Below are 14,695 nucleotides of genomic sequence, written 5' to 3'. Positions count from 1 at the left end.
ATAACAATGAATGAATGAATGCAGTGTGTGTGTGTCTTTGGACATGGACATGATTCACAGCATTGTTGATAGTTTGAAAGGACCTGAAGATCAATGTGGGCTTTCCAGGTGGCTCAGTGGTAAAGAATCCACTTGCCAATGCAAGAGATGCGGGTTTGATCCCTGGGTTGGGAAGGCCCCCTGGAGGAGGAGATGGCAACCCACTCCAGTATTCTTGCCTGGAACATTCCATGGACAGAGGAGCCTGCTGAGCTACTGTCCGTAGTATTGCAGAGTCGGACACGACTAGGCGGCTGAGCACACACACACACACATGCAAAGATCAATAACTTCTTACCTGGTCATTAGTCATTGGGACAGGCAGAGAGAAGCAAACGATCTAAACAGATACATTCAACATGCAATCAATCTGTTATCAAACCACAGCCCTAGCCCCCAGCATCCCATTGGTAAAATTTTGTCTTGAATTTTGAGCATTTAAGCCCCCATGTCATTTAAGCTTCAAGGCAGTGGGATGACTGAAACACAAGTGGATCCCATTTATAGTCACTAGGTGGCGCCTGTTCTAGGAATTGCAAAACGCCTCGTTCACTGCTTGGAGCTGTGGTCAGCCTGGCCTGAGACCAACTGTCAAGCTCCTGCTGGGTAGGTAGAGGAGCCCGCCAGGGCCAGTGCTGCCAGGCTTGGTTTAAGAAGCGAGCGCCCTGGGAGGGAACTGGATTCACGATTCCAATGATGAGCTCATCCTATCTAAAGTGGCAACTCCCTCCCACCACCTCCTCATTCTCTATATGTTCACTCTTTTAAATTTTCTCTACAACACCCTTGACTTTACTATATACATATTTTCTGTCTCCCCCAACTAGAATCTAAATTTGACAAGAGCATCTTTCCCACTACAGTATCACCAGCTTCTCAATACCTAATACTTTCTAAGCCCTCAGTAAACATATAAAAACGAATGAATGAGCAAACACATAACAAAGAATTATTAGAAACTAAGATCTGTAGGCACATTCCCCTAATAAGATACTCTGAAAATCAAGTGATGCTGAGTTATTTATGATCATTGTTTATGGCAGATGGGTTTTATTCCACTAGAGCATCCTGCCTGTGAATTAGAGTGCTTTCAGTTTTTAAATCTATTTCAATCCTGCTGTGTTCTCTGGAAAGTGATCCCTGCTAGGTGGTTATGTCTTTGTAGCTGTCAATCATAGAAGCAGCCCTGTTGGGCTATCAGGGCCCTGAGGTTTGTCCCCCGTAGGCCAATCAGGACTGCCTGAAGGGAGAAGGAAGCAGGGTACCACAAATACCCAGGACATCCCTGAGTTGGGTTCACAAGCCCCTGGAGTAGAAGATGACACAGAGAGAAAGCCATACCACGGCTTCAGATCTCTTCTGGATGGGCCCCTACTGGCCATGCCTAGGACCTGGGTTCAGAGTCAGTTGATGCCTTGCCTAAAAGAAGGCCCCAGGTGACAAGGTTCTCTTGACTTGGTAAGCAACTGCTTTACTCGAGCCTCACCCAATCCAAGTGCCTCCCAAACACTGACCAAGAGTGATGCAGCCGGGTAAGGCTCCCAGCATCCATCTTGCTGTGTGAAAGGAAGCGGAGATACTGACAGCCCCAGCCAGAGGCTTGTCTCCTGAGCTGAGGAGGAGATGGAGGCTGGGCTGGGTGTGGGAGCCCCCTGCTTCCCAGCAGGCTGCGGGAGTCTGCAGTGGAGGGCAGCAGGCGGCAGCCCTGGCTCATCTTCCTGCAAAGATCCACAAAGCTTCGTGCTTTACAGCTGCTGCCTTTCCCAAGTTCCCACATGACAACTAGAAAATCACCTGCGAACCTAAATCCAGTGAGTACCTACAGACGACGCACTTAACAGCTCCGAGGGTGATTCAGAGGAAGCAATTTTCCAAAGTGAAGATAATCATCTGTTTGTGAGAAGCGGCAAGCACTCTTTCCTTAGCGCTGGAAACTCAAGGGGAACGTGGCTACAGCCACAAAAGCAGCACTTCAGTAAATAGCTTGAGAACAATATCCACAGCTGGAGGGAAGGGCGTGTTCAGACTCTTCTCCCGCTCAGTTCTGAGGAGGCAAAGCTCAGCTCTGACCTCTTCCTGTTGCCTTAATCAATGGCTCCTGTAAGTTCTGTCCACACAGGGACCCCCAGAATTCAGAGCTGTCTGGTCTTATCTACACATACTTTTCCCAGGTGACCTCAATCTGTCTTATCCTTTATCCTGTGACATTGAAATTCATATTTCAGCCCCGAGCTCTCCTGGGACTTCGTAGAACCAGGTGCCTATTTGAACTCTTTATTTGGTTACCTGATAGACATCTCATACTTAGAATGGTCAAAATTGAATTCTTGACCTTATCTTCTTTTCCAGCATCGTATTGCATAATAAATCACTATGACTTAATAATAACCATTGATTTTGCTCACAAGTCTGTCATTTGGGTACGGTTCAGTGGGAACTGCTCAGCAAAGCATCAGCTGGAAAATCCATTTCTAAGGTGGCTCATTCCCCTAGCTGGCAAGTTTTGCTAGCTGTCACCTGAGAGTCAGCTAGGCTATGGGTGCGGGTCCTCTTCACCAGCTGCTATGGCTTCCTCAAGGTACAGTGACTGAGGGCCCAGTGAGTTTCCCAAGGAGAGGAAGAGGAAATTGCCAGTATCTTAAGTCCCGGATCCAGGAACTGGTAAAATGTTATTTCTGCCATAGAGTATTGGTTCATCAATCACAGATCCCAGATTCAAGGGGAGGGGTAAAAGACCCTCAGCTTTCCATGGAAGAAGCATCAGAGAATTTGTAGACAGGTGTTTGAATTGTCATATGTCCCAAACCTGCTCCTTCTGCAGTCTTCATCTACCAGTTATTTGGGCAACTAGAAGTCACCTTCAGTTGCTGTCTTTCCATTTAATTTCCATCCAATCATCAGGAAGTTCTGGGGACTCTCTCCCAAAACATGTCCACAATCCTTCTGTTCTGTCCTCTCCGCTAAGACTGTCTTAGCCCAGAGAGCTTCACCTCTCGCTGGATGGCTGCTTGGTTGGTAGCAATAATTTATTAATTGCTCTCTGCCTCTGTGCCTGCTTTCTAAAACCTCTTCTTCATATAGTAACCAGAGCTCTCTTTTAAAAACATAAATCAGACCACCCCGCTTTTCTCTTTAAACCCCTTCCAAAAGCTCCACAACATATTTAGAATTAAGCCCACACCCCCCATTCTGGATTCCAAAGCCCAGTGTGCTCTGACCCTGTCTGGCTTCTTGGCTTCATCTCATACCACTTGACTTCTCACTAGTCTGTGATCCACACACACGCTTTTTCCTGCCTAGATAGCCTTTGCACCTGACTTTCTTCTCTCTGGAATGTTCCTCCCCCTGATTGGCCCAAGGCTGATTCTTTCTTGCCATTTATTTTCAGTTGAAAAATCATTTACCCAGAAGGACCCTCACGAGTCCCAAATCTAAAACAGCCACACCATCATCCCTTATATTAACCTATTTTATTTTTCAACATAGCACTTACTACTAGCTGATACTTTTCTTGTTGATTTGTTCATTGTCTGCCTCCTCCCTCTAAATGGTAAGCTCTAAAACGACAAGACCTTGTCTGTCTTGTCACTGTGCAACCCTAAGGCAAAGAGGTGATATTAGTTAACTATTTATTGATTTAACAGATAGTATCAGTAGCCCTTGCCCACCAGCCTTCCCATGGGACCACAGAGTCTCTCAGAGTGGTTGATGGGTATAGACAGGAAGTTTCACGAGGGCCTCAGTGGGTTGTGCATGGTCCAGCTCCTGGAGGATGTTTCACAGAGACCAGGTTTACGCAGCCTCCTTCCAACCCCCAGGTACTGCCATCAGCTGCCTTCTTATGAAATCAGCAGTACGGAACCAGACAGTCCTGAGCATATAGTTACTAACATGCTTGGACAGAATGGTGCAGTTCAGCTCACCCCATCGGTCAGGTCACTAACTCATGTTATGTTACATCTGAATTTTCATATTATAGTCAGACTCAGAAATATAGGCCAAGTTCCAGCATTATAAATTACAAGGACTTGTATTAATGATACCTTTAAAAATGAAGATGTTCAAGTTTTTCATGAGAGACTTAGAAAAGGGTTCTTAGGATCATTCAAATAAATTTAAAAACTTTGATTAAGTGCTTTAAAAAAGTCAATATTGCTTATAGGTTAAAAAAAAATCACTGAGGTAAAAAGTGAATTCAACAATGAAATAATCTTCGTTTTCTTCAGAAATATTTGTTGATCATCTTTTTGGTACTTTGGTGTAGAGAACTGATTGTGTGTGGAATTAGTTACTGAAATAAAACAATATGGTTGCCTGTAGGCAACCCTTTCATTAGGGAAACAGCAGCTTGTTTGATAGAATTTTTTTATTCACTGTAATAAGGTTTTTGCCTGTGGATTTCAGTTTTTAAAAATTCAATAGTATTGAAAAATCGGATTCCTGTGGGAGAAAATGATTATGAGGTCCCACCGTGTTGACCGAAAGTGAGATGATTCTGCGGTACTCAGAGGCTGGGGTTAGTGTAGCTGCTTCTGGCAGTGGTGTGACCATTGAGGGAGTGAGGCCACCCTGAGCCATGCAGCTCACGCTCTCAGTCGGTCTCTGAGCTTGGAGCGGGGCAAGGGAGGCAAGCGTGACAGGCTGGGCCATAGCGCCACCACCTGGACCTCCACCGCCCCGTAGTGGGAAGCCCAGCTGGAAGGAGGACCCTTGGTGGTACTGACTCAGGGTGTGTGAATCTCCTTTTCATGACGGATGGAGTCACATCCATCACGAGATCACATCAGATCTGACCTGTCCAGGCCCTACCTCGGTGCCCAGAAGAGCAGTGCCCTGAAGGCACAGCTGCAGGTGTAAGCCAAGCACAGTGCATTTGCTACGAGATGGAAACTGGCAACATGGAAGGTCATCGACAGGTCCACACTATGATGTCTGTGGAAGTGCTGAGTTCCTACCTTTTTATTTCTAATTCTTTCTGCTTTAAGTATTTTTTTGGTGATCACTGCTTGGAATCCAAGCTGCTGGGATCAAATTTAAGTCACACAGACTGGAGAAGGCTGTGGAGAAAACCGGGTCCTCCCAGGTCTCGGGTCGTGGGGAGGTGGATGGTGCCTGGAGGGCTCCCCTTCCCTTCCTCCCCGCTTTCCTGCTTTGCCTGGTCAGAGCCAACACCTGAGTACAAAGGGCTCCCTTAGGGAAGGCTATGCTGGAAGAAGCTGAAGTTTCAGACAAGGCAGCCCCCTCGAGGAGAAGTGAGGACCGAGAAGGACAGGCAAGTCTCACCTAAGCTGACTGAAATCCAGCTCAGCCAGCCCTTAATGTATCCAAGACGGCTGCCCACACCAATGAGAAGCAGGTAAGACTCAAACCCATTCTCTGTCCACATCTATAACGCTGGGAAAGAAAAACCAAGTTCAATTTACCAAAATATCTGTATTATCTATAAAAATTGAACTCTAACCAGTCACTGCTACTAGAGGCAGCGTTATCCATCTATGCTGGCTGCAGAAGCAGATGGCTGTGTCCTGCCAGCCCACAGGCCGAACATTGTGTCAAGTGGCATGTGGGCAGTCTCATTTGTAAGGCCTCAAAAACCTGGACACTTTGGAACGGAGTAATCGGATGAAGGATCGTGGAAACATTTCCCGGGACTCCTGGGCTGTGTACTTGAAATAGTTCTGGGGGTGGGCCAAGACATCAAACAGAGCCTTGATCAGTTTCTTATCCTAAAAAGAACAGAATTTTTGTTACTGGGCCAAAATATTTAAATATGATGACATTTTGCCAATGGAACTATAATGTCCCACTGTGAGACAGTAAGTTGATAGGCTAAAAAACACTTTGTGAAAATTGTTTCCTCTAATTTTTATCCTTTTTTCCAGTTTTTTTCTCCCCAAGGATCTTTAAAAAGCACATATTAGTTTCATAACAGAAAACTTAATATGTAAAAAATTGTTTTGTTAAACCACATGATAACTTTGGAATTTGGGGAATATTTTTAGGGTTAGTGATGTGGCAAGTGTTTATTTATACTTATAAGTATCTGAAAGTTGGTGAACTTCAGGCTTGAAGGATGAACAAGGAGCCAAGACTCTTCAACTATTTGGAGAATAAACATGAAAACATGATTTGCTGCTGGCTTGGATTTATGATAAACAAGTTTCCCACTGCTCTTCCTCATATTTCTAGATTAAAAAATACAACTTTACTTGACAACACTAAAAACAGCTTCCCTGGTGGCTCAGTGGTAAAGAATCCACCTGCCAATGCAGGAGACGCGGGTTCCATCCCTGGGTTGGGAAGCTCCCCTGGAAAAGGAAATGGCAACCCACTCCAGTATTCTTGCCTGGAAAATGCCATGGACAGAGGAGACTGGTGGGGCTACAGTCCATGGGGTCGCAAAAGATTCAAATACGACTTAGCAACTAAACAACACAATAAACACTTGACAACACTAAAAACAACTCCCTGTTGTTGTTTTTAAAGAAACTAAGTCTGGTGAAGATGTAAAACTGCCCTCAGCCCAGAGCAGGCTCAATGTCTGAAAGGCAGCAACGTGGTGGGACAGGAAACTTTCCTCTGTGGTGCTTGGCATGGGTAACTGCCATGCCCACCTAGGTACATACTCACCTTAAGTATTTCCTGATGGTTCTCAGACGCGTAGAGCCTGCCATCTCGAACTATGTCTTCAATGAGCTCCTGGTAGTCCTCTGAAAAAAGGACATATTTTTTATTGCTATGGTTTAGTTATTTCCAAGCTCACTCTTTTCTTTAATTGTTCAAATAATGCTCTGGGAAATGCCCCTTCTGCAGCTGAGACCGGCTGGGACCTGGGACCCTGTGCAGCAGTGCTTGCACCTAGACACGCCACTCCTGGAACAAAATACAGAGAAACTGTATGGGACTAAAAATAACAGCACGCATATTCAATTGGGGCAAACTCTCGACCCCAAAGATACAGGAGACCAAAAAACCCAACTGCCACTTTTGAAGCTGCTGCTGCTGAGTCGCTTCAGTTGTGTCCGACTCTGTGCGACCCCATAGACGGCAGCCCACCAGGCTCCCCGTCCCTGGGAGTCTCCAGACAAGAACAGTGGAGTGGGTTGCCATTTTCTTCTCCAATGCATGAAAGTAAAAAGTGAAAGTGAAGTCACTCAGTCGTGTCCGACTCTTTGTGACCCCATGGACTGCAGCCTACCAGGCTCCTCTGCCCATGAGATTTTCCAGGCAAGAGTACTAAGCAGGGTACTGCCCATGCCCCCGGCATACAACACCACTAAAGGGGTGGGCAAAACACCGAAGCCACCCCTCCAGCCCGACCCCTGGACACATCCCCTCCCTCACCCCATATAAGGAACAAGCTTGCACCCTCTCGGGGAGCAGAGAGCAGCGAGCAAGCAATCAAGGGAACCTGTTTGTTCTCCCTCCCCTGGCCACTCCAGCAGGGCCCCAGTAAAGCCTTGCCTGAATTTCTTGTCTGTCCTCTAGGAATGATCGGGGAAGGCCAAGAACCCTGGTGGGTAACACAGCTGCCATGAGAACAATGACCCCTCTGATACTAAGAAGCCAATCAGAGACTCCCACAGACTCTCCCCCGCCTCTGTCACCCACCAGCACCTGTACACCATCTCCTGATCCTTTTCCCTCAGATGAACCCTCAGAGCCTCCAGCCAAGGCTCCCCCCTCCACTTTGCTCACCAGCTCCCTCTTCTCTCACCAAATCAAGGGCATTATTCCTGTCATTCTGCCCTTCCTTTCCTACATTAGGACTTCTCTCTTTCTGCTAGTCTTTCACATCAGCATAACAAACATGCTGTTGTGTCTCTAGTTTTGGGGTTTTTTTTAGAACCTTCTCTTGACCTTATTTCTCCCTCCAGCTTGCATCCTATGTCTTTGCTCCCCTTCGTAGCAAAACTCCTTGAAAGAATTGTCAGCACTCACTGTCTCCAATTCTATTCTTTTCTTTCTATCTTAAACCCATTCCAGTCAACAGTGGCCCCCATCACTCCCCCAAAACTGCTTGTTGGGGTCTCCAGTGACCTTCACATTGCTAAATCCCAAAGCTCAATTCTCAGTCATCATCCTCCCTGACGCAGCAGCGTTTCGAATTCTAGCCTATTTCCTACAGTCATAATTCAAATCAAGCATATGCAAGACACAATCTCTTTAAAATTCCAGGCAGAAAAAAAGTGCCTCTTTGTATGCATATCATGTGCAACAAAACCAAACAAATCATAAGAACATCACTGGAACTGTGTGGGAGGAGTTCTCAAAAAAGTTTCCCCTAGTCAAGTGATGGGAAATGGAAATTCATAGGATAATACTCATAATTACTAACTGAATATGTGTTTGTACAATGTCTCTGGTCCTCTGTTCATTTGGTCTCTTTCTTCTTATCCTTTAATTTTAGTGAATACAAAACCTATAAAATATGAATAAGGGTACACTTTTTTAAAAATCTTGAATTCCTCTGTTGCTGAGTTTCTACCTCAGAGAATTAGCCCCTTCTGATGAGGAGTTTACCATTAGGAATGCCTGTCACTATGCTGGAGAGCTGTCTGCCACCACAGATGCTTCCAGATCACCATCTTTTTTTGAATCCTTATTTATTTATTTGGCTCCACTGGGTCTGAGTTGCAGCATGTGGGATCTAGTTCTCTGATCAGGGATTGAATCTGGGAGCGCGTGGAGCCTTAACCACTGGACCATTAGGGAAGTCCTCAAAAGCACCATTTAAAAAAAAAAAAATCTTTCCTCTGCTTTTAAGAATGACTGTCTTCTCACTTGCTCCAGTTGTCATGGGAAAAGCACTCCAGTGTTGTAGGTAAGAACTCAGGGGCCGCAAAGGCCCTGCAACTTTGTCCTCCTGTGTCCTCGGGCGCTTACTTAAATCTCTAAGCCAGAGCGGCCTCATCTATAAATCAGGAAAGAGGTGCAGCCGCATCTACCGCCTGGGCGGCTGGGAGGAATGCACCAGGTCAAGCGCACTTGGCACCGGTCCTGAGTTCGGCACACGATAGCGCAGCTGTTGGCCCTCCTGCTTCTCCGGGCCGGTGGGCTAGTCTGTAGCAGCCTCGGCTGCCCCTTCTCAACGCAACTGCTGTTCTTCTGGGTTTAGAACCACATATCAGATTTGTCTGAAATATATGTTGAGAAAAAATATTAAATAGGCTCTGGTCAGGACCTAAGAGGCTCTGCATGGCCAAAGCAGCATTTTTCAACTATTTTCTGCTGTGACGTGCCAGATCCATTCTCATGAGCCTAACCAGAGTTATACGTAATTTTCTCTGGTTCAAGTGACAACTCTTTATTTGAATTTTTTTTTAATTAAAAAAGCAAGATGTTTTTATGTGTCACAGAGTTGAGAACAGCCTGAACTAAAGTATGTGAGCTCTGGTGACATTTGTTCTGGCTTCTCCGTGGTTTTGGGGTGCCTTCCTCATCCCAGATGGGGGCGGTTGTGGGCTGGCTGCCTGTGGGGAAAGGAGGTATTCTGTCTCCCAGCAGAGCCACATGGGAGTCATGTGCGTCCATCTAGGAGTCTGATGCTGAGATGCTTTGTCTTGGCGTCTGACATGTTTTAGGCACCAAGGTGATGATTCTAGATCTTATCACATGTTAGAAATAAACTATGTGAGATGTTCTTAGGAACTCCATAGAATACTGTCTTTCCAAAACACCAACTTTTCATACTTGTCTACCTGAAAACCTTCAGTGGCTCCCTATAAACTTAGGTCTCCCCTCCTGGGCTTGGCACTTGAGTCTCGTCACAGCCTAAGTCTGTCTCCCACTACTGCCATCTCACGGCTGAGCCCCATGCACCCCACCAATTGGCCAAATCATCAGTCCCCAACATGCCAAGTACTCCATCATTTCACCTATGTAATTTCCTTTTCCTGAATGTTCTTCCTGCCACTTATAAGAAAACTTATAAATTCTTTTGACTCAAACCTCTTGAGAATTTGCTTTATTCTCTCCAAAAACCCATGCAAAGTGAACTGCAGCCCCTTCTCTGTCCTCACACAAAACTTTGTACATGCCTTGTTGTAGCATCTATAATACCATATACATTTTATGACGGTCACTAACCACAGTGTCTCCAGCTCTTCACTCAATACCTGGCATAGTAGATGCTCATTAAATATTTGCTGCATGGATGAATGAATAAGTTCATGATGAATAGATGACTCTTCCCCCACTAGGTTATGAGTCCCTCCAGGACAGGATCTAGTTCATTTTGTGTTCCTAGTAAATGTTTGTTACCCAAATCTCAGAATTAGATAGGGCCCCAGGGCTCACATCAGCCACCCCTTCATTTAACAAGAAGAAAGTAAAACCAGAGGTCATCTAACTTGCCCAAAGTTAAACAGCAAGTTAGTGGCAGAGACAAGATCAGAACTCAGGTCTTTTTCTCCATCCTTAGGATTCCATATAAGAAAAGCCACAATCATAATAAGTTAATATTTGCTGAGCATTTACTATGTGCCAGGCACCAAACCAAGTTCTTAATGGATTATCCCACTGAACTCTCACATTAAGTCTAATGATTATCTATCTTAATTTACATATTAAGAAAATGAAGCCTAGAGTTGGTAACATCACAAAGTCACAAGAGATGATACCCAACCTGCCTAACTCCAATGCCCACATTCCACCCCCTCAAGCTATGTTCACTTTTATTTACTTTCTCAAACATCTTTTCATGCCTGTTGTTAGTGTCTCCAAATACCTGCTTAGAAACTGGCACTTGTGAGTCAGCAATGTCCTTTCTCTAACCTGCCTGCATTGCTGAGCATGTGTGCTTGTCAGCACTCCACCAGCTGGCCCAGAGTAGGTTCTCTTCAAACCAGAGCTGCTCCTTATACATGTTGCAGCCTGAGCTTCACAGTGCTCACCATCATATGTCACATATGGGACCTGGAACCCTCTGGCGCTGTTCCCCTCATTGGACTTAAACTGAATCCACAGCCTCTTGGATCTGGAGGTGAAGGCAATGGGGCGTTCATAGGTCTGGCAGGTTTCATACGTTGTCACAGAATTGGATGAAGCTGCCAAGAGAAGTTGGAGGGGATGGGGTTCAAGTCACCACTGAGCCTGCAGACAATGGACACTCATCTTTTCAGATACTCACACCACAGAACAAGTCACGTGCAAGGTTCTTCAGGACCAAAGGAAACTGGAGATCTAGCCCTGGATATCTAGCAGATGCAGCTGGTGGTGGTGGGCCCTACAGACAGCTCACTGCAAGGCCCCTGGCTGGCAAACAGCAGCAGCTCAGGCTGTAGCAGTCATGCAGGAGCTGAGTTAGGGCCCTCACATTCTAGAGCCAACCTGCTGGAACCTAGTGATAATCACCACCATTGGCTGCATGCTTCCTGGGACCAGGCAGTGTGCTCTGCACTTTATGGGCTTTGTCTCACTTAACCCTGCCCTCCCCCAAACAAGAGGAAGTTGGTGCAGTGGTTCCCTCACTTATAGAGAGATTAAGCATATGGATCACACAGGGTCACACAGCCAATACGTGGAAAAATCAGGACTCAGACTCACACCTGACTTCAGGCATTGTAACCACTAATAAGAATGGCAAACACTCTGCGGTGGCCTGGTGTGTCATCACTATTCTCAGTGCTTTGCAAATATAAACTGAGCTATTCCTCGCGACAACCCTATGAGGTAGCAACTATTATTATCCTCATTTTAACAGATGAGCACACTGAGGCAGAAAGTTCCAGAATGTATCCCAAGATCATAGAACTAATAAGAGGTGGAGTTGGGATTCTGACCCAGGAAGTCTGGCTGCAGAGCCCCCTCACTATGCTGCCTCTAAGCTGTGCTGATGGCAGTATCCTTTTATGGACACTGGGTCACGTGTCAGGATGGGAGGTGGGTCCCTCCTGGCTGGACCAGGCCCTTGGTCTTGGTCAGTGCCCAAGCCATGAGTTGTTTCCCAGGGTGAAGCCTGTGTCTGCCGTCCTGAAATCAGCCCTCCCTGAGGTTCACTGACACTGTGTCCTTGCCGAAGAGGCTTCCCAGTGAGCACAGAGGAGAGATCGACCTGCAGGACTGCTTCCTCTAGGGTTCAACAGGAGGTCTCAACCTGTGGTTTTGTCTAAATTTTGTTTTCTTGGCAAACCCTGTAAACTCACGTCTCATCTCTGTTCTAATACAGGGTGGCATTCTAGGCCTGCATCTCCCATTTAAAGTCAGGCATAACCGACAAGGACATATTGTACAACACAGGGAACTATACTTAATATTATGTAATAACCTATAAGGGAAAAGAATCTGAATCACTGTTTTGTACACCTGAGATTCACATGATCTTGTAAATCAACTCTACATCAATAAAAAATTTTTAAAATAATAAAGCCAGGTGGTGTGCCATCAGGCTTCCCTGCTGGCCTCAGAAAGAGAGGGGAGCAGAGGCGTGAGACGCACCGGTTTTCCTCATCACGAGGTAGTCACCACAGTCGTCCTCTATGGGCAGGAAGATCTCAGGGACCACAATCAAGATGCGGCGCTTAGGGGGTGGATTGATGGTCCAGGTACATTCTGTGTTGGCTGGGTAATTGCCTGGGTAGTTTGGGGATTCGATGTATCCGGTGAAATCGCCCAGCTCCCCTCCACATCTTCTGTCTGGAAGAGGAAATGCCATGAGTCACGAAAGTACAACAGAGCTATCATCATGTCCCGGCCAGCACCCACTTGGCTAGGGAGAAGCCCCACATCTCTGTTGCCATGGAGGAAGAGGGCCTGAAAGTGACACCACTGTGGGGATAAGTCTGTACCAGTCCCCACCCACCCAACCCCCAGCCCCCGCTAGGAGCCCACGTACATTAGCTTTCCACACACAGCCCACCCCTCTGAGTTCCCAGAGCATCATTTTCTCATCAACTTGAAGGTCAGGGGCAGGTGTTTGTGAAACAAAAGAATAACTTTATTTTTTACGGTTTTGTTTACAAAGTCCAAGCGCTGGGAGAACAGGTGGTACAAAACTGGCAGGTCTGTCAAAATAGGGAGAACAGAGCTGACTGTTCAGCAGAGGGTATTCTACCCTTTCCTAGACATCTCTGATGAAGACTTGGCAGCCATACTTGCACTTTTCTCTCTGGTCAAGACCAGGTTTTATTTTCAAGTGGGGAAGAGAATTCCATTCAGCTATCAGTCAGTATGGAGCATGATACACATTCGCCTCTGGCACCAAAGACAAGGAGAGTACATACTTGTGGGTACACACACACATTCCAGCTTAGCCACATCGTCACTAACTATCTCTCCACTCATCCAACAAATATTCTTGCCCTTGAGGAGCGTATTGTTTAAAACTACCAGGTGAATGTGTTCAAGAAGATGTTGAAGGGACTACCTTTGGCCTCTCTAGTTGTAACTTGGATTTATTATTCCTGGCAGAAAAAAATAAATAAATAGGCTTTTGTTCCTGGAAGAGAAAAAGGGGAGGGGAGTGCTCTGGATGCCTCTGAGCCTGACTGGCCACCCAGGGAACTAAGAAACAAATGAGGGCCAGGGATGGGGGAGAAGGAGACAGATTCATCTCGGTAGGGAGAAAAAACCTTATCTCCTCACACTGTGAACTGACCAAGTCTAATCTACCAACAGACTAGGATATTATGATCAGCAGTAAGCTTCCTGTTAAGGCCAATGTTCAAAAAGAGACTACTGCTGCTGCTGCTAAGTCGCTTCAGTCGTGTCTGACTCTGTGCGACCCCATAGATGGCAGCCCACCAGGGTCCCCCGTCCCTGGGAATCTCCAGGCAAGAACACTGGAGTGGGTTGCCATTTCCTTCTCCAATGCATGAAAGTGAAAAGTCAAAGTGAAGTCGCTCAGTTGTGTCTGACTCTTATCGACCCCATGCACTGCAGCCCACCATGTTCCTCCATCCATGGGATTCTCCAGGGAAGAGTAGTGGTGTGGGTTGCCACTGCCTTCTCCCAAAAAGAGACTAGACAGCTACTTATGAGGATGTTATTAAAAGGACTTCATTGGGATAGAGAGAAAACTAGATACTCTTCCAGTCATAAATTCCAATGATTCACCCCTCCAATCCCCTACTCTTGCAGTTTGGAGAGGCCTTCTGCTACCCTCCATGACAGTCTTAATGACACTGAATCAGCTTAGATTGTCTTTTGGCCTTTACTAGAGAATGTCACATGATGGTTATAAACAACAATCAAACAAACCGCACAAGTTGTTGAATGACTTACCTCTCCATTCCTACAGAATACAAACCAAACTCTCTAGCCTGGCAGTTTCAAGACCACAGTGAAAAAATGCTGCCTGCCATAGCAGTAGCAGTAAACAAAGGATGTTGCGGCCCTCGAGCCATGAGACACTGCAGGCACCCCAAAGGGTGCACCTTGAGGAGACTCAGGATGAGAAAGCAGAGGGCACTGGCCCCAGATAGCTGAGTACATGTCAAAGGAATGAAATCCGTGAGCCCAGACGCTTGCATCTTCCCATACACAGAAGAGTGTTAAATTCCTTGAGATGTCTGGTTTTCTTTGATTAACAGTAGTCTTTTAAGGCTCCAACTACCTGGTCTCTCTTTACTGCTGTGTATCCTGGCTCCTCCTTTGCCTCTTTGGAGCAGTTCCTTACAGCTTATCAGAGAGGCTGCATTCCAGGCTTAAGTTCTCA

The 14,695-nt window shown here is 46.2% G+C and overlaps 1 protein-coding gene across 2 annotated transcripts in view; it reads right to left on the bottom strand.

The window, feature by feature from the left end:
• Positions 1-5,466: 5,466 nt before the first annotated feature.
• Positions 5,467-14,695, bottom strand: part of SCUBE2 (signal peptide, CUB domain and EGF like domain containing 2) — a 69,963-nt gene continuing 60,734 nt past the window's right edge. For both annotated transcript variants that reach the window (XM_052652443.1, XM_052652444.1), the window contains 4 exons: positions 12,478-12,675; positions 10,935-11,087; positions 6,670-6,749; positions 5,467-5,765 (listed from right to left, as the gene is read on the bottom strand). In XM_052652443.1, coding sequence (XP_052508403.1) covers positions 5,613-5,765; positions 6,670-6,749; positions 10,935-11,087; positions 12,478-12,675 — 584 coding nt within the window. In that variant the 3' untranslated portion in view covers positions 5,467-5,612. The remainder of the gene's footprint in view (positions 5,766-6,669; positions 6,750-10,934; positions 11,088-12,477; positions 12,676-14,695) is intronic.

Source organism: Budorcas taxicolor, chromosome 15, assembly GCF_023091745.1.
Source record: "Budorcas taxicolor isolate Tak-1 chromosome 15, Takin1.1, whole genome shotgun sequence".
In the NCBI taxonomy this organism is placed as follows: Eukaryota; Metazoa; Chordata; class Mammalia; order Artiodactyla; family Bovidae; genus Budorcas; species Budorcas taxicolor.
This window is presented reverse-complemented; position numbering and strand designations above follow the sequence as displayed.